Below are 25,906 nucleotides of genomic sequence, written 5' to 3' on the forward strand. Positions count from 1 at the left end.
TCGGACTCTGGCTGAGGATCTGCCTCAACGTCTATTGCTTTCTCTATGTGAAAAATAATTCAGGATTATTTTTCAGAGTTCAGAGACTTGGTTGAATAATCACAAGCCCAGTACGCAACATTATCATTTGACAGTGAACAAGCGACCCAAACTGGTACAACCACACACATCGTTGGGATGAGAAGACTTCCGATTAGGAAGTACACTGTCCTCCTTAATAATCTAAAATGACATCCAAACATCTCACCCAGGGAAGTTAAAAAATTACAAATGAATTTTCATCATTCAATAATAAAGACAAAAAAGAAATTTATATTTACAAGAATTTGGGAGTACTTACCTAACTATAATTGATATATAAATATAATAAAAACACACACGAAAAACTTTCTTGAAAATGTAAATAAAATTATATTTATACATATATACATAACAGCTCTGTGACTCATCACAAAACTGTTGGAACAGCATGTTTTTATATTTTTAAAATAAATATATAAATATAAAATATTTTTAAAAATATAATATGGGCAACATTTTCAAAATAAGCCAATGAAATTTATTGCATATATTAAACTACCCATCACAATCCTATGGCTCTAATTTTAAACTTTTAAAGGAATTTCCTCTTATTCTGAGCCCCTACACTCCACCTAGACTGTGGCAACCAAGTACAAAAAAAAAACAGGACCTCCAGCTTCCACCTCACGGGAGATGTGAACCAAACCATCCGAAATTTTGGGTGGCACCTTAGGAAGGGATGGAGCCTAAAAAAACTCTGGTTTCTTATTGTCTTTCCAAGGACTCCTAGAAGTACCCCCAGCTCCTAGGAATATGATGTGATAACTCTATTCAGCTCTTTCTAGAAGATTCTGGTTTCTTCTAGATTATCTGCACAAGAGGCTTCTTTTTTCTTCCTCGTGTCTGTCACTGGTGTCTGGATTGACTTCCTGCTGAAAACCCGAATCTCCCCTGGGCTCAGCGATCTATCTAGAAGTAAAAGATAGAGAATGTCACATTTCAAAGAGGCAGCTCTCTAGGCATAAAGATTATTTACATTCTCAGTCAATTCTAACCTGAGTTTAGACTAACTTATAAATCCAATTTTATCTGTATTCCTCCATTCTCAACCCCAAACCTGAACCATTGTTTTCAAGTGTGATTCTTGAATTTTGATGACCCTAAGTCCAAAAATTACTTAATACCCCTAAAGTCGGGCACATCAGTCTGCTTTTTAGCGAGGACTCTGGGTGAAGAACACATAAGGAGAATGCTGCTTTAGACTTACTCACACCTCGGTCCTTTTGTGGTCCTTCCAATTAGAACTTCTAACCACACTACAAATATCGCTAACATGTCAACATCACAAATCATAAGACCCGAAGCCTGATCCCCAACCTTACCCCTAGGTCCTAATGTTTAACCATAAAACCAAGTCCTAAACTTGGCCATTGCTGTGGTCTAAATATTTGTGTCCCCCAAAATTCACATTGAAATCCTAACCCTTAAGGTGAGGGCATTAGGTGGGACATTGGGAAGGTGATTACGTCATGGGGTGGAGTCCTTAAGGATGAGATTAAAGCCCTTATAAAAAAGGCCGTGGGGAGACCCCTCACTCCTTCCACCATGTGCAGACCCCATGTTCAGACCCACATGCAGCTGGCAACACAGAAGAGGGCTTTCACCAGAGCCCAACCATGCTGGTACCTGATTTCAGACTTCCAGCATCCAGAACTATGAGGAATACATGTCTGTTGTTTATATGTTTATAAGCCACCCAGTCTGTGATGTTCTATCACAGTGGTGCGAATGGACCAAAATAGCAAGTTCACAAGCTTAAAACCAAGTCTTTGCTTAATCCTCTGCCCAAACCCATAACTCTAATGTGTCGATCATAATAAGCCAGCTGAGGCTGGTATTTCTGACCCTTCACTCTTTCTGACAAACTTCCTTGAACATAAACTTGAGGGGGAAGGCATACTAGTGTACGAGGAGAGACTGGCCCAGATCTGGTGAAGTACACTCTGGTAATCTGGCCATAAGCAATCTGTTTAAAAGTAAATTTGGATGAAATATAGCTAGTCATAAGTTATCTTTTATTATTAAGTATAGAGACCGTTCCAACTAATATCCTACTGTTAGATATTTACTTTGTTGTAGATAAATCCATATAGTTGGTATTCCTGAGGGATGAAAAGGCCAAAATGAATGAACGAGAGAAAGCCAGAACATAATATATGGGAAAAATTGGAAACTTATTCACTTTGCACAAAAATCGACATTTCACCAAAGCTATTATTTGGAACCAAATGCTTTGGATGAAATGATTTTAGCCGAATCTTAAGGTCTGGCACCCCCATGTCCCACCAAGGTTGTGCCTATGTGTGGCTGTCAGTTTGCAGGGGGGAGCCGAGCCAGGCCTGGCTGTGTGCCCGGCGGGCCTGCTGCACAGTGTGTGGAAGGGTGATGGGGGTAGGGGAGTGAGGAGCATGCGTCCAGCAACTGGGTTCCTCAGATTTCATAAATAGACAACAAATCATTCCATCTGTACCTGGGAGGACACGTACCTACCTTCCTCAGGCCAGGGACCTCAGGCCTCCGTAGTCTTGGGAATGAAGGCGCGATCTCGCGCCCACACCCAGAGCTCTGGATGAAAAGCCTGGATCTGGAACGACAAATAGCCCCCTGGGAAGATGATGACTCTCCAAGTGGGACCTCTCTCTCCCCTTGTCTAGCCCCCAATTCTTTCTGGTCCCCAAATCCCAACTCCGATCCCCCATGATCCCTTCTCTCTCTAGCCCAGTCTGCTCCTGTGAATCCCCACAGCCCACCCACCTCTTCGCATTCTTCCTGGGAGACCCTCGTCTTCCAACCCATGGAGCGGACGAACTGGAACCGCAGTTTGTGGAACAAGGGACGCTTAGAGCGGTTCTTCCCAAAGAGGAAGGAAAAGATGGCCTGTTTAGGGGCCTGGTTGTCCTCTTCCATGTCACTGGCCAGGTAGCTGGGGAAAGACATTAGGTTGCAGGTCAGGAGCAGAACAGGAAGGACTGCCGCCTGAGGTCAGCTTCCCAGCAAGGACACAGGCTAATTGTCTTCACGTAGGACCTAAGGGTGTCACAGAGTGCCACCCACCACCAAGAAGCCACTGCCAGGCAGGGACCTGAAGGGCGCCTCTCATACCTTGAGGATGAAGACAAAATTCGACAAGGAAGCCCAAGGGCCTATCCTGCCGTCCACGAGCAACACAGTTCCCATTGCAATTTTCCCTTCTCCGTCCTCGCCCACCTCCCCTTCAACCTGCTGTGTGTGCACACACCTGTCCCCCTATTATATAAGTGCCTCTACCGCTCCTGGGGGCAGTACACTGAGCATCGAGAATCGAGGACTTTGTGGACTTTACAAAATGGATTCCATAGGCACCATGACAGTAATGTCACCTGGTACATAAGGGGACTGCCCTTAGGGTGTGACTTGATACCCAAAACCACAGAAACGTCAGCCATGACTGTCCTGGATAAGACCTCCCCGGCAGGGGCCCATGAGCATGAGGTTCTCTCCTTGTAAGGTCCTGACAATGCTTGAACCTGGACCGAGAGCATCGCGGACGGAGCGCCGAGAGCCCAAGACTCTGACCTTCCGACCCATTGTAGCCACTGGCTTGGGACTGACGTGCAGCCTTCCGCACCACCAGTCGCCAGAGCTCCCTTGGGGGACCCTACGGACTTTCGTCCCTTCGCTCTGTAAGACTCTGTGCTTCCCCTCTCCGTGTTGTGTGTTCACCTGTGTGGGCACCTGGCAGTTTATCTGAGAAGGTTCCACTCCATGAACCTGGCCTTGGAGAAGGGCACAGATGCGTTCGAGGGCATGACTTTGGTAGCCGCTTTCTTTAGCTTGGGACGGGCCGGACGGACTCTGGTCTATTTCTGTATTCATAGCCTTCCTACCAAACGACTAAGATAGGACTTGGCTCATATTGGTGTATTAATTCAACAGAACGTCTCGAATCTCTCTCCCCATCACCTCAAGTCTGCTGGCACGTGAGATGCGCTTTATTTATGAGGTTTTGTGAAATGAATGAATGAATGCTTTGTCTCATAGTCAAATGTAAAACTGATTATCTCATAGACTCACTATAATTTAAACATTTGCAAAATAAAAGGAATTACCTGAGTGTCTTAAGAATGCATTGTCATTTTGACAAGACCTGCCTTTGACAGCTGTCTAGTATAATGGGATTGGGAAGGGGGAGATAAGAAATAACTATAATGCAAAATATCGCATTAAATCCTATTGTAATAGAATTTAATTAAATTGCAACTGAGATGCCGGAAGTAGAAAGGGCAGAGGAGGCCGCAGGAAGATTTGGTATTTGAACTGACTTCAAGTACAGGTCATTTTTCTCAGGTACTTATGTGGACCTGAGAAAGTACGTAGACAGAAAACACAATATAAAACCAGAGGGAAGGGCACCTGCGTGTAACTAAGTTAAAATAACATTATATGTCAACTCTAATTGGAAAAAATACCCAGAGTGGAGGGTGTTTTGGAAGAGCAGTGAAACAGAGCGGGGAATCCTCAGACGGTGTGCCGTCTGAAGGGGGCTGTAGAGAGGGCTGAATTCGGACTTCGAACAGAATTAGTCAATGAGCTTGCTGAGGACGGTTGGTCGTGAAGTGGTTAGACCTGTTTCGGAAGGATTTTTCAGAGACTCAGTAAGAAACATCTCTGGGGAGCGTCCGTGTTATGTAATGGGGGCCTGGACAGAGGGAGAAGACAATTACATTGGGTATTGATATGGGAAAGAGAGGGACAGAGGAATCAGAAATGGTTGGTCTCAAAGCTATTTGCTTGGAGGTAAGGTGGGTGTCAGCCAACGGTTTCTTTTGGAGGGTTTTATGGGGTTTTTTTGTTTATTTGTCCTGTTCAGTCTTTTAATTGATATTAGGGATGTTGACTTTTACAAAGAACAGTATAAAAAACTCTATACTATAATCTTATTTTCATACCCAGAACAAACAGTTACAAATAGTTAAAAATAGATGAAAGGTCCTGCTCCCACGCCCGGATATTGGCTGGTGGGGCCAGGCAGGGTACTCACAGGGCCAGGAAGAAGTGGATTCGCTGGTACTGCCAGGAGAAGAGGCCCGCTCGGCTGAAGTACGCTATGACCATAGCCAGGAGGTACTGACGGGGAGAGGAAAAGCACTGTGAGAGAGGCCGCATCGTGGAAGAGGAAGGACGGCGAGGCCGAGGAAGGGACGGGAGGCTGGGGGCGGGGGCCGCTGGGAGACGAGCCCCCGCGCAGGGTGAGCCTGCCTGTTTGGAGAGTGAGAGGGGGCATCAGAAGGTTGGTCACAAGAAGTCAAGGGAGGACTTCATGGTGCTCTCACGATGGCAAGCTCTGGTGGCTTGAGAGCGTCTTTGATAAGCTGGAGCAAAGGGGAATCCCCGAGAGCTGAGAAGAGAGGGGGTATGACGTGCCAACCACCAGAGGGGCAGGCCTGGAGCTCAGATCCCAAAGGAGGCGGACGGAGGCGGGGCTGCCCGAGAAGCCACGAGGCCCGTCCCACCAAGGGAAGTGGTGACCAGGCTTCCGGTCGGAGAGAGAATAGAACTGTGTTTTCTGTGTGTTCAGGAAACTCTCCCCCGCCACACGACAGATGGGGGCAGGAATACATCTCACCTTGTCAGATACCTTCAGATTTTTGTCCCAGGCCAGGAACTTTTTAATGACAGGATCTTCTGTGAAAATAGGGCACGTGTTAGACTGATGACCGCAACAGGGCTGCTGTGGGAGTTTCCAGAGCGAAGAGGACCACGCCTCTCCTGGGGACGGTTCAGGATTGTGGCAAAGGGTGAGGCTAACAGGAAGAGGGGGAAGGGGTCGTTCACGGGGCAAGGAAGCAGCGGTGACCCCCGCACCTGGTCTGGGTGACTGAGCGAGGACAGTGTCAGTAACACAGCCGCACACTTCAGATCTTAGATAATCTTAAGCAAACGCTCCCCCCACCCCCGGCGTGGGCGTTCACTGCAGGGGCCGCAGCCACTCATTCTCTCAGTTGACAGCGACGTCGGGGTGCGACAGCGCCTTATTATCCCCCCTCACACAGATTTAGATTCACAATGCCGGGCAGAGCTAAGAAGTCTCGGATGGTGCAGCTGAAACCAAGCGTTCTGGTCCCCAGCGCACACCCTTTTCACGTCCAGCCTAACCCTCCACCATTTCCGAGTGCCCAGGAGCGCTCGGTACAGCGTTCTCCGAGGACAGAGAGCTCGCTAGTTCACAGGGAATTCTCTTCCACTGGAAAAGTGTACTCATTGGAAGCTTCTTCTTTTTTCAAAAGGAGAATGGGATTGGAGAGACCTCCCCAGGGCCCCTTCCTACCGAGCAGCCTCCTGAAGACCTCGTGATGCTCAGGGAGCACCGAAGACACCCGCCGCCTCTTCAACTTCATCTTGAGGCCACACAGTGTCTCCACGACCCAGACGTCCGCAGCCTCAGGGGCGGTCCCCTCCTCCTCTGCTGACCACGCCTTCTTCCCCTTCCGGCCAGGAGACTGAGGGGACAGCCTAGAATCTACTCCGGAGGGGGTGGGGTGAGTAAAGACACCAGGCTACCACACAGAGCTTTGTCTTTGGGATCCAGCTATTCGAGCTCTGCCCTCACCTAACCCCTAAACACGAACCCCTCCACCTTCTCCAGGCTCATAGGCCACCGGCTCTCTCCCAAGCTAGCTTTCCGTCATTCTCCTTTGGTGACATCCATCTGCCCCCTTCGCCCACTCATCTCGCTGCTGTTCCATTTCCCCGTCCTCGAAACTCATCCTCGTTAGAAATCATTTCTCCCATTGGGGGAGAAAGAAAAGGAACCCCCCACTGTGCCCTCTCCTCCCTCTCTCATCCTCGGATCTCGTCTCCTAACCCTCCTTCGTGGCTCCCCAGTTTCCTTCCATGGGGACGTCCTTGTCCCCAGCGCTGGTCCTCTCCTCCTCCAACCGCTGGCTTTCTGAATTGCTCCTTTCTTTTACACACTCCCTACTCAGGTCCTCCTTACTGGTCAAGCCTCTCACATCCCTTCTCCCTCATCTCCTCACCTGATGGTCCCGGGGTTTCTTTATCCAGCTTCGCCTCCAGAGAGCATCCTGAGTAGCTAGGCTGGGAGCTGTGGTCCTCACACAGGATATCGGGTCGACAACTGGCCATGAGCTCTCTCAAATGCTTCTGTTTCATGAAAGCGAGACTCTGATCTTTCTAATGCCTCTGGATTCTGGCTGAAGACAAGTCCGTTATCCCTCCTCCAAGCCGAGCAGGAGCTAGGAGCAGAGAAAGCTCTCGTAAGATGCTGTTGTCCACCTCCACTGCCGAGCACCATGGAGTCTGGGCCTTCCAATCAGGAAAGTCGGAAGCCTCCGATGTCATCAGTCATTCCAACCTGGCAACGAGTTTGAAGGAAAACACATGTAACTGCCATGTGCGCACTTCTGGCGACCAGGGGCAAACGACGCCTCCCGCCACAGACGCACCGACCTCTGCCCAGCCTCCAAAACGACCCTCAGCTTGTCAGCATCGCGCTCGACCCTCTCCCGGGCAGAGGAGATGTTCGCTCCTTTCTAACCCTGAAGTACGTCGGGCTCGCTCCTTCCTCCCCCTTCCTATTTCAGAGCACAGTCTAGTGGGAGAGAGAGGAGAGTGACAAGGAAATTTAGGGTCAGCAGATATGGTAAGACCTCGCAAGAATGAGATAAGTATGTGAAAAAAGATCCCAGGTACGTTGACTTGTCAGATTAAAAAGTTACTTTAAAACACTTGATTCGACAGTTCAATGTTACAAACAAACACTACATTCAGGATTCTGTGCAAGGCATCTTTGAGTCCCAAAAATGTCAGAACCTAAAATCCTAGCAAACCATGCGTGCGTTCACACACACTTCAGACGGTGTCTACAATTTCAAGAGAGTCTATGCGTCACCCAAAGCCTAGCAAGCAAGAAACTCTAGTCTACATATCAAGCTTTCAGCCTGTGTATCACTCTTGGTCCAGAAATCTCACTACCACTTGCGTATCCTGTGAATAAAATGTCACATGCACAAAAGGATTAATTAGAAAAATCTCCAGTTCAAGACAGAACGTGATATCCCCCATGAAAGTGGGGGGCATGCGGGGGCGAGATGCAGAAAGGAGATCGACCAACTCGGTGCCCTGCAGGGCCGGGGGACGCTTCTTCTGAATCGCCTACCTAATACCTCTGCTCTTCACCTGACATTTGAATTTTCTTTTTTTTAAATTGTGGTAAAGTAACATAAAATTCACCATTTTAGCCATTTTTAAGTGTCCAGTGCAGTGGCATTAAGCACATTCACATTGTCGTGCATTGATGCCCACCGTCCATCCACAGAACATTTTTATCTCCCCAACTGGAACTCTGTCCCCATTAAACAACAACTCCTCGTCCCCCTCCCCTAGCCCTTGGCACTCACCTTTCTACTTTCTGTCCCTACAAATTCGATTGCTCTAGGTATCTCATACAAGTAGGATATTAAGGGTTTTTTTTCATTCATTTCTGGCTTATTTAGCATAATATCTTCAGATTAACCCATGTTGTATGCGTCAGAATTAATTTTTAAGTACGAATAATATATATACACACATATACGTACATATGTCTGTGTGTATATGTATATAAATATATGCATATATATATCACATTTTGTTTAGCCATCCATCTACTGATGGATGCTTGGGTTGTTTCCATATTTAGGCTCTGAGTCTTGCTTTTGATCCATTGTTTGAACGTCGATGGGAAATTCAGGATGTGCCCCAAATTTTATTTTGTATTTGGATCACTTAGATGTATCTCATCAGCTCATACCAAGCATGAATAGTCAAGTTAATTCATCCAGAAAACAGTTGAGAGGTTCCTCAAAAAATTAGAAATAGAACTACTATAGGATGCAGGAACCCCACTTCTGTGGATATACACACAGGAAATGCAAACAGGAGACTGAAGATATCTCCGTGCCCATGTCTGTTGCAGCATTATTCACAATAGCTCAGATATGGAAACAACCTCAGTGTCCTCAATGGATAATTGGATACAGAAGGTGTGATTGTTATACAGATGTATATAACCACACATATCTCTCTACATATACATCTATAATGGAATATTGTTCAACCATGAGAAATCCTTCATCACAAATCCAACCATCACAAATCCTTCCATTTGTGACAATATGGAGGAATCTGGAGGGCATTATGCCAAGTGAAATAAGCCAGAGAAAGACAAAACCTGCATGGTATCACTAATATGTGTAATCTAAAAAAAAAATAAAAAGTCGAACTAATAGAAACAGAAAGTAGAGAAGAGGCTGCCAGGGGCTGGGGTGGGGTGGGGTGGGTGAATAGATAGAGGCTGGTAAAGGATACAAACTTTCAGTTTTAAGATGAATAAGGTCCAAGGAGCTAACGCACCACACCGTGACAATGGTCGGTAACACTGTCTTGTATAACTGAAATTTGCTAAGAGAGTAGAACATATATGTTCTCTCACACACACAAAAACGGTAAGCATGTAAGGTGATGCATATGTTAATTAACTAGGCGGGGAGAATCTTTTCACAGTACATACACATATCAAATTACTACAATGTAGACTTTAAATGTCTTACAATTTTATATGTCAAGTACACCTCGATGAAGCTGAAATTTTAAAAACTCAGTTCATCCGAGGTGCAGGGACTTACTGTCTCCTTTGTTTGCAGTCGTTGACCTTCTGAGTTGGACGAGGCCTCGAGACAATGCACAAGCTTCGGCATTCCTCCTCGCTTTCCACGGCCCAGGTCCTGCCAGGAGCCCCACCGATCGAGATGGCACCGTGGCCTGAGGATGTGTGTCCCATCGCCACACGTGTTCAGGCGTTAGGAAGCAACTCTGAGTCTAAGGAGCCTGATTTACAAATCTCAAAGATGGGTGCCAGTTATCTTTATAAAATGGACACGTTAAAGAGAAAAAATAAACAGAAGAAAACACAGGCAACTGATTAGAAAATTAAGGGTGGGAAAGGCTTCTTCACGGAGAATATTAAAGCAGATGAAAAGTCTGAAGAGAAAGTAAAAAATTTGAAGGAAAAAAATTTAAAAATGTCTAGATGACATGAAAAAGTAAAAAAAAAATTAAGTTAAAAAGATAAATGACAAATTAGGGAAAATATTTGTATTTTCTACAAATACAAAAAGAAAAAGCTTTATATTCTAGATATTGATACTTGGAGAGATCTTAATGGAGCTGCAGTAAAAGATGGATTTCTGCTCTTCTGGCCAGGACAGAATCACAGGATCCAAATTTACCCTCCCAGCTTGAACACGCTTCGAAAAAAGGGGCAATACGTTTAGCCATTTCTCCAGAGAGAGAGGTGAACCCAGAGAGAGTCCAGGCCCCAGTACAGGGAGGTGGATCTGGGGGAGCCTAGCATGTCTCTGAGCTGAAGGGACAGATTTGGGTGTTGAGGGGGTCATGGCAGCTGGGTTTGCAGGGCAGAGAACCAGAGAGGAATGAGGTCTGGAGGGCCCCCCAAGTCTTCTGCTGAGCGTTGGTCATTTCACATGATGAGGTGAGAACTGGAGGTCGGGGTCCCAGGCTGATGGGCTCATCCTCACCATCAGGTGTCCAAGGTGCTCAGTGCAGCTCCCAGCCTTTACCTGGAGGAAATGGAAAAGACCATGGAGAAAGTGTCCTGCAGTTTTCCCGGCTCAGGCCCAGAGGTGTGGTCACTGTCACTGGCATTCTAGCATTCCATGGATGAGAATTCAGGCACAAGCACACTTAATAGCAGTAAGGGCTGGAAAAAGACCATTCTTGGTGACATGCCCTCTTCCAAATACAATTCTGGAAAAGCACAAGTTTAAAGCCTCAGGTTAGTTGGGCAAACCCGGAATGCGTTTATATGGCCATTCATTTGGATAAATCAGTCCAGAACTTACTATACTTGTGATAGAAGTACTTTGTCCCTTTCACATGTTTCTAAATCTTTTTAGGTGCTAAATAAATTTCTTGTGAGCAATACAACCCAGGATTTTCTTTTTAAAGGGCCTGACAGCTATCTCTTTGAAATGTAAACCAAAAGGCACCTTGCTCTGAGCGATCATTCAGATGAGAACTTTCCTTTTTCTTTTGCATAATGGCAATAAATTAGCATAGATGGCCACCCAAATTACCAAGTGAATTTATAATGAACTCTGAAGGAACGTATAGCAACTGGTGCTATCAAGTCGTTTCACATGAGAGGAGTTACTGTTTAGCTTCAGATATGTCTGTGATGATTGTATCTGCTGAGCTATATAAAAAGACGAGGTTCATTTCTCTCTTGGTATTCTCATTAGTGGTTCATTAACTTGTGAGCACCCCAGTCTGGCTTGATGGATATTTAACAACAACAACAACAACAACAACAAAACTTTTTTTTAATTTCTATATTTATGGAAGTGATTTTCTGAGATGACAGGATATTTTAATTTCCACCTCCATCTCTTAAGAACAATTGACCAAAAACACGATTGTATTATTTCACTACAGTGTTTAATAAAAACAATCCTCCTTGAGAGGTAAGATCCTGGGTAGCTGTTCTTTTTTTAGTTTGTGAGTTATTTTCTGATTTTTTGCAGTTTTTATGTATTACTTGTGTCATCTAGGAGGGCTACAATTTCTATTACCTTTTCCTTCCTTGGAGAAACCACATGCCCATTGGTAATACTGTTTTATGTTATAGATGGCCATTTTTTGCATCCTGGTATTTTAGCGATAGTTCTAGATTTTCAGTTAAGTGAACATGATATATACTTCTCCCTTCCCCTCTCCTGGTTGTGGGGGAATTTTGGTTCTAACGCGCAAGGTGTAGGAGCAAGGAAAGGACCAGGATTCCAGGACGCCGTCACACGGGTGACACCTTTCCTTGGTCCTTAACAAGAATGAAGACAAATGGCAAATTTGAGTCCCAGGTCCGGGCGGAAAGTCCTCTCGACACAACGCCTCTCGACCGCTGGGCGAGGAGGGGACCACCAAGACGTGCCCTAACCTGACGGAGCGCGGACTCATGGGAAACAGAGTCCGGGGCTCGCCCCCCGACCCCGGCGGCCCCGCGGCCGGACTTCCGGCGTCGCCTCGCGCACGCGCGCCGCGGCCTGCGTGCGTGTTCGCGCACGCGCACTGCCGCCGCCGCGGTCGCTTCCTGTCCGTGCCCAGGTCACCGCTGGCCCCGCTTCGCAGGCTCCGGCCTCCGTCGGGCGACGGTCCAGGGGCCCGCGGGGCTGGACGCCGTCCGGCAGGGCCGGCACCCGGCGGGCGTGCGGCCGTGCGGCCAGGGCTCACGCGGGCGGAGGCTCGAGCGCGGCCCCGGACCCGGCGGCCAGGCCCGAGGGGCCGGGCGGCGGCGGCGGCGGCGCAGGGCGGCGGGACCCGGGCCCGGCCCGGCCCGAGTGCAGCGCGGCGGCCCGGCCGGGGCGCGCGGGTCAGCGAGGCCCCGGGAGCAGCGTTCTCCTGGGCGAGGTTGTCCCGCAGGCCCGGGGCGCCTCCGCGGAGCAGCGGCCTCGGCGGCGGAGGGGCGGGGACCCCGCGAGAGACGCGCAGGAGCGCCCCCCGCGCGCGGCTCGGGAGCCCGGGGGCGGATCGGCGCGTCGCGGCGGGGTAGGTCGTGCGTGGCGGGCCTCGGGCAGCTGTGGCTCCTCCCGCCCGCGGTCAGCGCCTGGGGGAACTGGCCCCGGGCCGACGACACGAGAGTGTGCGACACGGAGGGTTTGACCGCTTCCCGGGGATCCGAGGGTCTGGGCCGGAGGGCAGGGGCGGCCGCCCTGGAATGGGCGCTCCCCTAGGACGCAGAGTTTTCGGTTTCCCGGGGGAGGAGGCGGTGACAGTCCCTGCTGCGGACGTGCGGTGTCCTCTCCTCCCCTCTCCGCACCCCAACACCCCTTGGCCCTCCCCAGGTTCCAAACGTGACTCTGCACGTCCCTGAGGGCCTTGCTCTGTGACCTGAGTGTGTGGGGGTTCCCCTCGGTTCTGCTGTGCGGAGCCACGCAGCGTCGTGCAGGATAAGTGTGCTGGGGTATGTCCTGCCGCCCCGATTGCCAGAGGAAGAGACTGGGCCTGAGAAGGGGGTGACGTGTCCAAGGTTACCAGGTCTGTAGGTGGGATTGCTAACCGGACTCGGACTCCCAGGACAAGTGTGTCCACTGTATTACCATTATGTCAAAGTAAGTTTCTTAGTAAGAGAAGCTTTTCAGCAGCTCATCAGATACATACAAATAATTTAAAGACCTCTCAATGCCCCAGTGTATCCCTTTACTCAGAGCATCCTGTGGATTTCCTTAGTTAAAAGAGATAGTAATAAAATAGATGAGTGTAACAAAATTTCTTTTTTACTTTATGTTTGTTGGAAGATTGTTTCAATAGCCTTCAGTGTTCATTGACTAATCGGAATGTATCTACTCACCACATAAGCATATGGGAGTTACAGACATGCAGGTGGGTGGTCCCCTGAATCATTCTTCCAGTCACTTCTGAAGGTTTAAAGGGACAGTCTCCTATAGGAATCTTCATAGAACGTTCTGGGTAAGTTGTCATGCAGAAAAGTACTTCCTCAGCCGGCCGGATCATTCATAACTTTGTCGCTTGCATTTCCTTTCTTCAGGTCTGCCTCTCCTCTCACAGTCCACATTTTTCCAAGAGCAGCAGAAAATGAATAAATTTTTGGTGAGTTTTTCTGTTTACGTATTTATTCCTTAGTTTGTTTTATAATACACCTTAGGAAATCAATAGTTCAAACTTTAAAATGGGAAAGTCGACCTGATAAAAGTCATGCGTAGACAAAACACAGCGCAGCGGGTCAGCACCAGGCATGTCTGTCAAGCTCGAATGTGCAGATCGCATAATCCTTCAGAGCCTTTTAAGCAGAAGTGCGAGTGCACCTCGTGTTCTTGACGTTCGTTGCCAAACATGATAAATGCCATCATTCGGCTTACACTGACCAGCAAACACACTTTTCTCTTGGGATTTAAAGATTTCGTTGATGATCTCACTGAAGTTGTGACTCGCCTTCCTAAATGAGAAGCCCCGAGCCATTGCCACTGGTGCCTTGTGTAAGCCAGCAGCATACTGCCCAGGCAGCTCTCCGGGCACAGCTGACTATTACGTTGTTGACCCATAGATATGTTGCTTTTACTGCGTGGTCAGCAGAGATAAAATGAGGACCGTCTGGAGGGACGGGCCTCTCGCCCTTCTGACCGGTGTTCCCACACATCTCCTCGACTGTCTGTTGGGGTTGCACAGCGGACCCTGTGGCGATGTCTCTGGCAAAGACTCCTTGTTTCCCGTTCACGTTTTATCTCGCAGCCGGCAGTCGTGGGTCTCTCCCTGCCCTCTCCTGAACCTGCCCTGGTAAAGGTCACCTGTGGTCTAGCATCATACCTGGTCTCTCCCTGCCATCCTTGCCCGGGCCCACTGCCGCCTCGCCCAGCTGCAGCCTCCGCTGCGGGTATCCGTAACATCTCTCCTCGCTGTCCTGCTGGCTTCGATTCTTCTGCCGCCTTCACGTGCTGTCCCTGCACCCTCGTCTCGTGACTCTTACGCCCACCTGTCCTCGCCCCGCGCCGTGCTTCTCACTGCCAGCTCTGTCCGTTCTCCCGCGCGGACCAGATGCCTCTGTCCTGCCCACGCCTCCACAGAGCGTGTCCAAAGGACACCTCAAATAAGAGCCAGCAGATCCAGAATGTAATTATTTGCAAACCGCCACCTCCGTCTTCGCCCGTTGCCCTGCTGGTTCATCGTTCCTCATCCTGCTTGTCATGAGTCCAGAAAAATGGATTCATTATAAACTCCTCTCCGTCCTGCTGCCACATGTGAGGGTTATTCGGGCGTGTTAATGCTGACGTTCTAAATGGTTTTTATTTCCTTCCCCTGCAGTCCACCCCGTTTCTGTTAAAATAGCTTACCTTTTCGTCCCTGGACTGTCACAGGAGCTTCCTTCTCCGGAAGTGTTACTCAGTCACGTCTCCGTGTGGAAAGCACCTGAGAGGCTCCCTGAATAACTAGAAAAAAGAGGTCGCCATTACACTGAGGCGGGGGAGATTGCGGGAGAAGCAGGTTTGAGCAAAGGCCAGAGTTAGGTTTGAGACATTTTCAATCACGCGTCCATCATGACGTGCAAGTGACGATGTCGGCGTCTGTGTCACCGGACGGTGCTTCTCAGTGGTCTGAGCGCCACCGGTCCTGCCTGCGACGCTTTCTGCTCTGCTCCTCGCAGGGCTCCCAGCAGAAGCTGCTCCTTGTTCGGCTCTTTGCTTTGTGACCCTTCACGTCGCCGAATGTTTTGTCTTTTTTCTTGAAGTAGCATCCTACGTCTTCGGGTTTTGGATGTGGTTTTAATTTTTCCTTTTCTCTGTTGTGATTTTAAGAGGCAGTTCTTCCTCTGAAGGGACTTCCTATTCCTCTGGGAGGCCGTGACCCACCGAAGTAGTTTCGGGATCACGGGTGTCCTCCCGATCAGCACCCGGGACCTTGCAGGGCCGTGAAGCCCAGCCAGTTTTAGCTGCGCTCTCGGAGTCCGGCCCAGTCGCTCAGCCAAGGGGGAGCTGTAGGCGGGGTGAGGCAGTTTGTCACAGCCCTGGAATGATCACGACCTACGCAGTCACAGAGGGCGCTGAGGTGCTCAGAACGGCACGAGCTGGACTGAACACGGCTCCTGAGGGGCCAGGAAGCATCTGCTTGCTTTTTAGCTCCCGGGCTTCTGTCGCGGGGCCGTGAGGGTGTGGGCGGAGACCAGCACTGGGGCTGACCGAAGGGTCGCCTGTGCTGTCCTGATTTTGGGTTTGGTCCTGCTCAGAATTTGAAACTTTTCCATTAGGAAAGTGAGTCATCAGATGAAAAGATGTCATATGTAGAGGCCGATCATGTGAACAGCATGAAGTTCAGGGGCCGGGGGTGAAGGGTGCGAGTCAAGGGGACCCTGGTCTAATGAGATGCCGAAAAGGAACATGACCTGGGGTGTTCTGCCCGACCCGAGGCCCCCAGAAGCTTGTTAGAGTTTTTTTCTTAATCATCAGTGAGGTTTATATTTTTACATATTTAGAAGCTGGGGTGTTTTTCCCTCCCCATTAATAGACTGTTTTTAGAGCGATTTGAGGTTGACAGAAAAATCGATCCCAGCAGGGTTCTCGCACGCCGGCCTCCGCCAGGTCCCCCGCCGCCGCCACCTGCCGAGTGCGCTGCATTGCTACAGCCCACGGGGCGGTGTCGAGACCTTATTACCTAAGGTCCATAGTGTGCGTTAGGGCTCACAGTTAGGGCTCGCTCACTCTTTCGTTGTATGGGTTAGGTTTTAACAAATGTGTAAGGACTTGTAGCTGCCATTCCAGTGCCACACAGAACAGGTTCAGTACCTGCCGTAGGCGGTAGGTGCAGCAGGTGGATTTCCGGCACGTTGAGTCTGAGGTCTGGGACATACGCATCTGGCGTTCAGGAGGGAAGTCTGGGCTGGTGATGTAAGTTTGGGAAATGTGACATGTAGATGGTAATTAAAGCCACGAGGCCGGATGGGGCCACCATCAGAGCAGCGAGTGCAGACAGCTCAGAGCAAAGGACGAGCACGGAGCCCCAGGGCCCTCTGAGTCGGGATGACTGGGGGAGAGGGGGGAACCCGTGAAGGAGGCTGAGCGGGAGCGGCCAGGGGGCAGGCGGGGAGCCAGCACCGCACATGTTCTAGAAGCATAACGAAGGGGGCCAGGTGCATCCTGTGTTGCCAGGACGTCCTATGCTCCTCGGGGGCAGGGCTGTGTCTGCTGCTCTGCGTCCCTGACAGGCGGCGTGTCCTGGCTCACGGCGCAGGGCCGCATCGTCCTTTTCCGGCGCGGAGCTGCGAGCTGTTGTGTGTTCCTCACACCCTTGTTTTCCTTCCACAGTCTGAGAGACAAAAAAGGTGTGCAGCGTTCCTAGTTGACTTTGCCAGTGAGTCTGGCAGGTCTTGTCCCCATACGCCTTCTCCAGTTCCAATCACAGTGCCATTACAGGGACCGGTGTCATTCAAGGACGTGGCAGTGGACTTCACCCAGGAGGAGTGGCAGCAGCTGGACCCTGTGCAGAAGACAACCTACAGGGATGTGATGCTGGAGAACTACAGCCACCTGGTCGCCGTGGGTGAGCGGAGCTGGCTTTCTGAGTTGCTAAGATACATGGGATTTCCCTCAAATTTACTAACTCTACTTTTGAATTTGATGGGACAAATGTGAATAATGTGTTTTGGGCACCAGGCAGGGCATTTTGGTCTTTACCTCCCCAGTGAAAGGTGGTAACTTTGATCCAGTTCGGGTGGGCATCCTGCTGTGTGGCTCGTAAGGCAGCGCTTCCCTCAGATGGCAGAAGCCCAGCAGCCAGCCAGGCTCAAGTTCTCTTTCGTTTCTATTAACAGGGTGTCACGTTGTCAAACCGGAAGTTATCATCAAGTTGGAGCAAGGAGAAGAGCCATGGATAGTAGAGGGAGGAGTCCTGCTTCAGAGTTACCCAGGTGTGTCAGAGGAGGCAGTGAGGCGATTGGTAACTGGGCAGTGTTTTTCCCAGGAATTTTTAATGGTCTCAAACTTCAGAAGTGACAAAGATAGTTACTTGCATGCTTTAGCTCTCAGATTCTCACTCCCACAGACAGCTCCCTCCCCCACAGAGCCTTATGCCTGCAGAGCTTGTCCATGCTCAGCCCAACCCAAAACTCACATCCAGTCACTTCCTTCTTTCTCTTTAACCCTGGGTCCTGCTGGCTTTTGCAGCATTTTCAGTAATCCATTGCCATAGATTTTGTTTTTAGGCATTCACAAGTCTATTATTAAAAAATAACTTACGCAACCCTGTGTTATTACCTTCTGTCCTTTTTCTTTATTATGAAATGCCTCAGACATGTTCCTGTCCCCAGTGTCACTTTTTACTTCTCTGTCTTTGAGGTCAGACTCCAGACACCATCCCGTGTCGTAGCCAGTGAATTCTGTTCACCCCTGTCGTCATAGGCACTTGTGCCGGTCACTACTCCTGAGATCCAGCCCTTCTTAAGTTTGGTGACACCAGGAACTGGGGCTTCCTCTTTATCCAAATGTTCATTTTCATCTCGTCTCTCTTATTTACCGTTCTGTTCCCGGTGCTTGTCATAGTAGGTGCTCAATAAATGTGATGTACAGAGATGAATCATGACACGTTTATCCTCCCATCCTCTCCAGAAATGCATCTGCTTTTAGTGGTTCTTTAACAGGTTCCTCCTGTCTCAAGTCTTCTTGATTCTTTGTGGTCCGTTTTATGCCGCATCGTCCACCTCTAGCCCAGGGTCCCCTGTCACGGGCAGTACGGCACCCCCTGATGCACATGGACTTATAACATCTTCATCTGACATTCCCAGAGGCTCCACCTCGTCACCAGCCTCACAGGATGCACCTGCAGTGACTCTGTGTTCATTCCTAAAGGGAACTGACATTCCTCATGCTTTAGGAGTCACCACAGTATTAGTCTGTATTGTCTGGAAAAAATTCTCTGTTGTTTCCCAAAATTCTTGCTAAACTTCATTTGGTTGAGAAATGTGTTCTATTTATGTGATCGTTGTCCCTGAGGCTTTCTGTTTCACTGGGATGTGCGTTGTTTGGCCAGATGACACTTTAAGTCTGAGCTCAAATTTTCAGACCCTTCCCTCTTTGAAGTTTTTCCTTATGACTCGTATCATTACTCTAGTCACTTGCTTCTCTCAACTTTGACTCCACCTCATGGTGATATGTTAAAAAAAAAAGAGTTAGATCTGACCAAGGAATTTATGATTTGAGAGTATATATTTTTTGCTTGAGCTTTCCTCCCCCGGATTCTAATCCTATAAAGAAAAAAGCATGGGTATATCTGATGACCCTCTTTCTCCAACAAATAGGTTGACTTTCCTGGAGCAGTAATTCATTTAGACTAGGTTATCCTAGTTTGGCTTCATATTGTAAATCCAGGTAGTACTATTGCTCAGATTTTTTTCACCCTCATTTTCTCTATTGCTATCTTGGTGGTGGACTAAGGGAAATTGTAGGTTTTGGAGGACAAAGTTGGTATGGTTTCATTCGACGTGGATGATGGCATGCATGACAGTCAGGGTCATCCAAAGATTTGTAAGATAAGTGAAAATAAGGTCAGTATTTTAGGAGCAGATTGAGGAATCTGATTTCTAACATTTGTACACTAAATGAAACTCATGGGAAAATGCTTTTCACACTCAGAATTAAGTGACAATGGTAATGTCAAAGATGAGACAAAATTGTCAGAAGATTGAAAATGGGGAAAATAATCGTTAACTTACTGTGTATATTGTGCCAAATGCCATTATGAGCACGTTATATTAATCAACTGATGTAATCCCACCACAACTCCATGAAGTAGGGACATTGTCTTCATGTTACTGGTGAATAAATCTGTATCTGAGGGCAGCTAGGTGACTTGCCCTGGGTCACTTAACCAGAGTTCATGCTCTGTGGTCCAAATAGTCAGAATGAGTTCAGTTTAAACGACAACAACATTAGAATATTTAAGAAATCTAAAACTTCTGAAAAGATGGCATGCTCTGTGGTCTGTTTTACAGTGTTGGGCACATCTGTTCCTGGACTCTCCTTCCAAGTGGAACACAATTAGAGTATAGTTGGGAAGGATCTAGATTAGTCAAAATGCTACCACAAAAGAATCTTAGTATAAGGTGATAATGCCTTATACTGTGATTGTTTCTCCCAAGGTGACATGAAATGATGTGGTATGAAGTGCTACTCCTCCTCCTCCAAAATTAATCCATCCTTAGAGGTAGCCTACGGCCCTCCCTGTCCAGCAGCACTCCGTGTTGCCCTCAGTTGACCCCATTTGCTCTGAATACTCTCAGAGCTACCTTGTCAATCATTTATCCAACATCCTGTCTTCTGATCACTGCTCTGTATTTATATATTGTCTTCTATACAACACAATCTTATAAAGTAGCAAAGATCAAAGGTACTTGTGTTTTTATTAGTTTACTTCTTTTCTTCATCACTAGAGATGATGCATGCACGTGTCTTTATATTCCAAACCAAAGAATAAAGGGAAAAAAACGCACATGGAATTATTTTCATTGTCTTGAAACTAGCACCTACGCCACAATGAAGTGCTTGTGTATGTCTCATTCCATGTCTAATGTAGGAAGATGTACAAAATTTTCTTAATTTTGCCTCTTTTTAGAAGTCTGGAAAGTCAACCTGATAGAGGGAGTCCAGGAAAGTGAAGGCAAACATTCGATCCAAACTGTGTCCATCAGCAACAAAACCCTGAGTGAAGAGAGAGGTAATGTTCTTAGTAAGACATTTACTGTGGAAACAAACCCTGTTCCTTCAAGAAAAACATCCTATAAATGTGACTCGTGTGAAAAGAGTGTAAAGTCGATTTCAGAATATATTAGCAGTGATGGAAGCTATGCAAGAATGCAACCCGACGAATGTAGTGCCTGTGGGAAATCACGCCTCCATGTGAAGCTTGAGAAAACTCATCCAGGAGACAAATCTTATGAATTTAATCAAAATGGGGAAGCTTATACTGTAAATGAAGATAGCATCTATCAGAACATGCATATTTTGGAGAAACCCTTTGAATATATTGAATGCCAGAAAGCCTTTCAAAAGGATACAGTTTTTGTTAATCCATTGGAGGAGAAGCCCTATAAATGGAATGAATCTGAAATAGCCTTTCTCCAAATGTCAAACCTCAGTGTACACCAGACATCTCCTATGGAAATGAAGCCCTATGAATGCAGTGCATGTGGAAAATCCTTCTGTAAAAAGTCAAAATTTATTATACATCAGAGGACTCATACAGGAGAGAAACCTTATGAATGTAATCAGTGTGGGAAATCCTTCTGCCAGAAGGGAACCCTCACTGTCCATCAGAGAACACACACAGGGGAGAAGCCCTATGAATGTAGCGAATGTGGGAAAACCTTCTACCAGAAGTTACACCTCATTCAACACCAGAGAACCCACTCAGGAGAGAAGCCCTATGAATGTAGTTATTGTGGAAAATCCTTTTGCCAGAAGACACACCTCACACAACACCAGAGAACGCATTCAGGAGAGAGACCCTATGTTTGTCATGACTGTGGAAAAACCTTCTCCCAGAAGTCAGCACTTAATGACCATCATAAGATTCACACAGGTGTGAAACTCTATAAGTGTAATGAATGTGGGAAATGTTTCTGTCGCAAGTCTACTCTCACTACACATCAGAGAACACACACAGGAGAGAAACCCTATGAATGTAATGAATGTGGAAAATTTTTCTCTCGGTTATCATATCTCACTGTACATTATAGAACTCATTCAGGAGAGAAACCCTATGAATGTAATGAGTGTGGAAAAACCTTCTACCTAAATTCAGCCCTCATGAGACATCAAAGAGTACACACAGGAGAGAAACCATATGAATGTAATGAATGTGGAAAATTATTCTCCCAGTTGTCATACCTCACTATACATCATAGAACTCATTCAGGAGTGAAACCCTATGAATGTAACGAATGTGGGAAAACCTTCTACCAGAATTCAGCCCTTTGTAGACATCGGAGAATACATAAAGGAGAGAAGCCCTACGAATGTTACATATGTGGAAAGTTCTTTTCTCAGATGTCATACCTCACTATACATCATAGAATTCATTCAGGAGAGAAACCCTATGAATGTAATGAATGTGGGAAAACCTTCTGCCAGAATTCAGCTCTTAATAGGCACCAGAGGACGCACACAGGAGAGAAGGCCTATGAGTGTTATGAATGTGGAAAATTCTTCTCTCAAATGTCGTATCTCACTATACATCATAGAATTCATTCCGGAGAGAAACCCTTTGAATGTAATGAATGTGGAAAAGCCTTCTCTCGGATGTCATACCTCACTGTACATTACAGAACTCATTCAGGAGAGAAGCCCTATGAATGTAGTGAATGTGGGAAAAAATTCTACCACAAATCGGCCTTCAATAGCCATCAGAGAATCCATAGGAGAGGGAACATAAATGTAATTGATGTGGGACGGCTTCTCTGAAGTCAGACCTTATTTTATGTCAAGAACCCTTTCAAAATGTCTGAGGAACTCCTGCCATTGTAAATCAGTTCACACAGGGCAAAGTGGATCAGCCTTTGTGCATTAGTCAGACTTGTAATCTCAGAGTTCACAGGGTAGAAACCACAATTGCCACAAGACCACGTGACTTGTTGGATACTAGACTATACAGGAGCAAAAGTTTATAAACATGTAGAATGTATATATGTTACACCATGGATTCAAACTGTTTTACATATCAGGGAATTCATACCAATGGGAAGTCTGTCATTTTAAGAAATGTGGAAAACATACTCCTTTAGAAATGATTAATACTAAAAGTTATGTTTCTGCTATAGCAAGCTTTTTGTAAAAAAAAAAAAAACCTGTTGTGAATAAATGTACACCTCATGTAAATAGAAGCTGTAAAATCAGACGGCTAATCAAGACAGCAACACAGCCACGTTAAACTCATGTATAGGTAGTTCCTGAGAACGTAGGACTTTTTGTTTGCTTGCTTTTTAGGATGCTACATTACAGGAATTGTACGTTCATTCTGAATCATGTTTGAAAAGGCATTGTATCCTTTTTAGAATAACTTGTAAGACATAAGATTAGTCGTTTTAAATGGCACCACCACGTATTTTAATATGCAGTGTCATTGAATTAATATTCAATAGGTATAAAGTACGCTGCTTCTTATACTCTTCCCTAGCACTTAAAATTACATTTGATCATTGCTAATGAACTAAATCCTCCATAAAGAAGCCAATGTTTTTTATGTTTTCAACTGTATCTGAGTCAGCAAGAGATAGAAATGTATGCATAAAATAGAAAACTGCATAAGTAGTTTTAAATTGTTAATGTCCAAAGTCTCCAGTAGTGAGAAACAACTGTAGCGCTCATTAAACTCTGTACAGTTTTAAAATGGACTTAAAATAATCCCATTTTTATCTGATTTTTTTCATCTTTTTTACAATTTGGATCCTACGTAAGTGTGCAGTAATGTTTTTAAACACTGCACTCTGGTTCCTGAGGGAATTAAGAATATGTTCATAGGGCTGCTGTGGCTGACATCGTTGAGTGCCCACCCTAGCCACCCGCTCCTTACTTTTCACTGGCAGAGTTTGCATATCCATATCTCCTCATGGAACAGGGATAAATCCTGAATGGGTTCAACGAATAATGATAATCTCTCATTGCCAGCAAAGGAGTGGCCATAGGATCCAGTGGTAGACGCATAAAAGAGGCATCTGACAGGTTATTTCTGGAGCAGGTTTCCTCAAAGATTCAAGGAAAGCTGCAGCGCAAAGTGGAGTCTTGTGTTGACCATTTCCTTGTCGGGATGTGACACCTGGTTGTGTCTTTCAACAATGACTTCTGACGCGCATGGCAGAGCGAAGGGCGGCGGGAACCTGGATGGTGTGGCTGAGCCACCGACTAAGCAGCCGTGTAGCCGCTCCACCTCTGGACTTTCTTTTGTGAAGGACTAAATTGATTTTTAAGCCAGTTAAAGCTCTGTTAGTGGTAACTGGAGCTAGGAGGTTACCTTTTGCAGGAGTAAATGCAATTGAGACGTGGACCTTAGATAAATCACCTATTTTGAGGTGTTCATATAGACTTACTTTCTGTAAATTTTGATGTAAGTAGTTTGAGCATTAGAAACAAATATGTATGTTTCTTTGAGTTATGTCATTGACCTAAGGACCTTTGGAACCTGATAGAATGTCAGAGATACCTTCCTTTTTATAATGCATGACACAGATTTTGTTTAATTTGCATTATTATGGATCATTGCTACAATGTTAGTTGACAATATATACAGTGTAAGAACCTCCGTTTGTTTGCTTCCCGGTGATTAGTCCGATAGCCTGCATTATTTGAATAATTTACCCTTGCCACTGAGATGAAATGCCGTATTTTTCATGTATTTTAATCACTCATAAAGCCTGTTTTGTTGCTCAGCACTTTTCCTCCATACTCTTCGAGCTGATTGTATGCTACATTACAGGAATTAAAGGTCTTCTAGATTGTATAGTTGTTTAGAAACTATATGTTCAGAGTATATTTGTTGAAATGCTATCTACAAAGGTTTCCCACCCTAGTGTGTCAACATTATTATAGCTTAAATACACAGTATGGGTATTAAGTAAAAAATCTGAACAGCTGAAGTGGTTTTTCACAATCTTTTTCTCTTGCTGAGAGCCTGCATGTTAGAGGGCCAGTACCTGTGAGTCCTAAACTGCCTCTTCAATAACGTAGTCATGTAATTTGTTTATAGTTTGACAGAGGTCAGTGTTGTCATATTATCACGTCTCTGAAATGAGGATCAGTAGCACGTTCTAATTTAACTGGCATTGTTTTTCGTCTTCCTTAGAGGTATTTAAGATAACGATTTGTCTTAGATTTGATGGAATGCCATGTTTGAAAAGTTTTTAACTCTTCCTGGCAAGTGTGTGAGGCACACAGACCTGAGTCAGTGAAAGGAAGCACCACGGGGCGGGTCCAGCTTGCCTGGCCTGCAGCGAGGGCTGAGAAGGAGTGAAGGCAGGGCGTGAGCACGCGCCTTTCACACGCAGTGGCCTCACAATCTGGGCGTGAGCAGATTAGGAGCCCTGGGAGGGGTTTTTAAGGGCTGGGCGGGAGGGCAGCCACTCCCTGGCAGGTGGAGGTGGGAGTCCCCCAGTTCTGTTATCCTAGACTTGGTGGAGTGATGGTTCAGTTGTTACCTCCGTGGCCTCTCAGGTCAGACCGAAGACATGGCGTTCGCACCAGCGCCACATGCTGCCAGCCTACAGAGTCCCCCTTTCGCAGTCCCATTTCCGTGTGCCTGGCTGGGCGGTCAGTCAAGCTCCACGAAGGAGGTTTTGCAGTGAGCCACAAGACCAGCCCAGGTGGTTACCGGCTTTACTGAATGCCTCCAATTGGAAAATACCTTTTTTAAACTAAGTTGCTTTTTCTCCTCCTCATCACAGACATAACTATATCACAAGTAAATTACTTTCCCTTCCTTGAACTTAAAGCCTGTGATTCCCGCCAAACCAAGGAAGTGGCGTGGGCTGCTGACGTGCTCGCGTGGCCCCGCGCCGGTGAGGCCCCACACGTGAGGGCAGTCTGTGGGGCAGGGGACTAACCTGAAAGCGGCAGCTCTGCGGGCGACAGGCAGATGCGGCTCTCCTGGGGAGGTGCTAAAGGAAACTCAGGTCGTAATCTTTCCACACTGTGCTCTCACCCTTCACCGCAGTGTCCCACGCACGGTGCTGTCCACCATGGTGCCTTCAGAGGCAGGACCGCGGGCACATCAGGTTGACACTGCAGTGGCTCCATGAGAGCAGCCGCCCGCTCCAGCTGAGACGGGGGTGGACACACAGACACAGTAGTGTCACCTGGAGCATCCTCTCCTCCCCGCAAAGCCACGTCATCACAGTCGGGCACCCTTTTCTGGATGGAGGTGGTCATGTAAAGTGTCCACGGGAGACGGGTCAGTAGGGAAGGGCTTCCCCTTCTATAACACATGCCTCTACTTAAACCACCCCAAGGAGCAGGAACTAGGGACCACGCCTCCCTGCCACTCATATCAACCAAGGTTGGTGGCTACCCCAGTGAAAATTTCAGAAAACTAGACATGAGCTTCCTGAGAGCACACCGTACCATGTACACAACTGGCAAGCTTAATGGGATGTGGAAGTCGAGATTTCAGATTTTCTTAATAGACATCCTTGAAGAAAAGTGTATTGATAATGTGAAGCAGGAACAGAAAGTTACCCAAAAAAGGGGGGGAGGTGAGGGCACAGCATGAGATAATTCAATAGATG

General features: G+C 47.1%; 2 protein-coding genes and 1 long non-coding RNA gene across 8 annotated transcripts; 2 read left to right on the forward strand and 1 right to left on the reverse strand.

Annotated features, from left to right (window-relative positions):
* Nucleotides 1-474: 474 nt before the first annotated feature.
* LOC107515932 (speedy protein E4) lies at nucleotides 475-7,263 on the reverse strand. 3 transcript variants are annotated; one of them, XM_016155203.2, is made up of 7 exons: nucleotides 7,098-7,263; nucleotides 6,389-6,580; nucleotides 5,687-5,742; nucleotides 5,102-5,187; nucleotides 2,836-3,004; nucleotides 2,572-2,665; nucleotides 475-990 (listed from the first exon to the last, which is right to left on the reverse strand). In XM_016155203.2, the coding sequence occupies exons 1-6, from the start codon at nucleotides 7,231-7,233 to the stop codon at nucleotides 2,591-2,593; spliced, it is 714 nt and encodes a 237-aa protein (XP_016010689.2). In that variant the 5' UTR covers nucleotides 7,234-7,263; the 3' UTR covers nucleotides 475-990; nucleotides 2,572-2,590. The 3 variants fall into 3 exon arrangements, with proteins under 3 accessions (XP_016010689.2, XP_016010688.2, XP_016010687.2); XM_016155202.2 differs by having other exon boundaries at nucleotides 5,687-5,745; XM_016155201.2 differs by having other exon boundaries at nucleotides 2,568-2,665; nucleotides 5,687-5,745.
* Nucleotides 5,738-7,225, forward strand: LOC118605429. Its single transcript, XR_004952137.1, has 3 exons — nucleotides 5,738-5,858; nucleotides 6,348-6,599; nucleotides 7,126-7,225. It is a non-coding gene; the product is annotated as an uncharacterized LOC118605429 (long non-coding RNA).
* Nucleotides 7,264-12,442: 5,179 nt separating the features above from the next.
* On the forward strand, nucleotides 12,443-24,262 carry ZNF12 (zinc finger protein 12). 4 transcript variants are annotated; one of them, XM_036224921.1, is made up of 5 exons: nucleotides 12,443-12,681; nucleotides 12,978-13,743; nucleotides 17,055-17,181; nucleotides 17,453-17,548; nucleotides 20,248-24,262. In XM_036224921.1, exons 2-5 carry the CDS (start codon nucleotides 13,729-13,731, stop codon nucleotides 22,092-22,094), a joined length of 2,085 nt encoding a protein of 694 aa, XP_036080814.1. In that variant the 5' UTR covers nucleotides 12,443-12,681; nucleotides 12,978-13,728; the 3' UTR covers nucleotides 22,095-24,262. The 4 variants fall into 4 exon arrangements, with proteins under 4 accessions (XP_036080814.1, XP_016010686.2, XP_036080815.1 ...); XM_016155200.2 differs by having other exon boundaries at nucleotides 13,682-13,743; XM_036224922.1 differs by lacking the exon at nucleotides 12,443-12,681 and having other exon boundaries at nucleotides 12,688-13,515; nucleotides 13,682-13,743.
* Nucleotides 24,263-25,906: the final 1,644 nt, after the last annotated feature.

Source organism: Rousettus aegyptiacus, unplaced genomic scaffold (assembly GCF_014176215.1).
Source record: "Rousettus aegyptiacus isolate mRouAeg1 unplaced genomic scaffold, mRouAeg1.p scaffold_m13_p_7, whole genome shotgun sequence".
NCBI classification, from domain to species: Eukaryota; Metazoa; Chordata; class Mammalia; order Chiroptera; family Pteropodidae; genus Rousettus; species Rousettus aegyptiacus.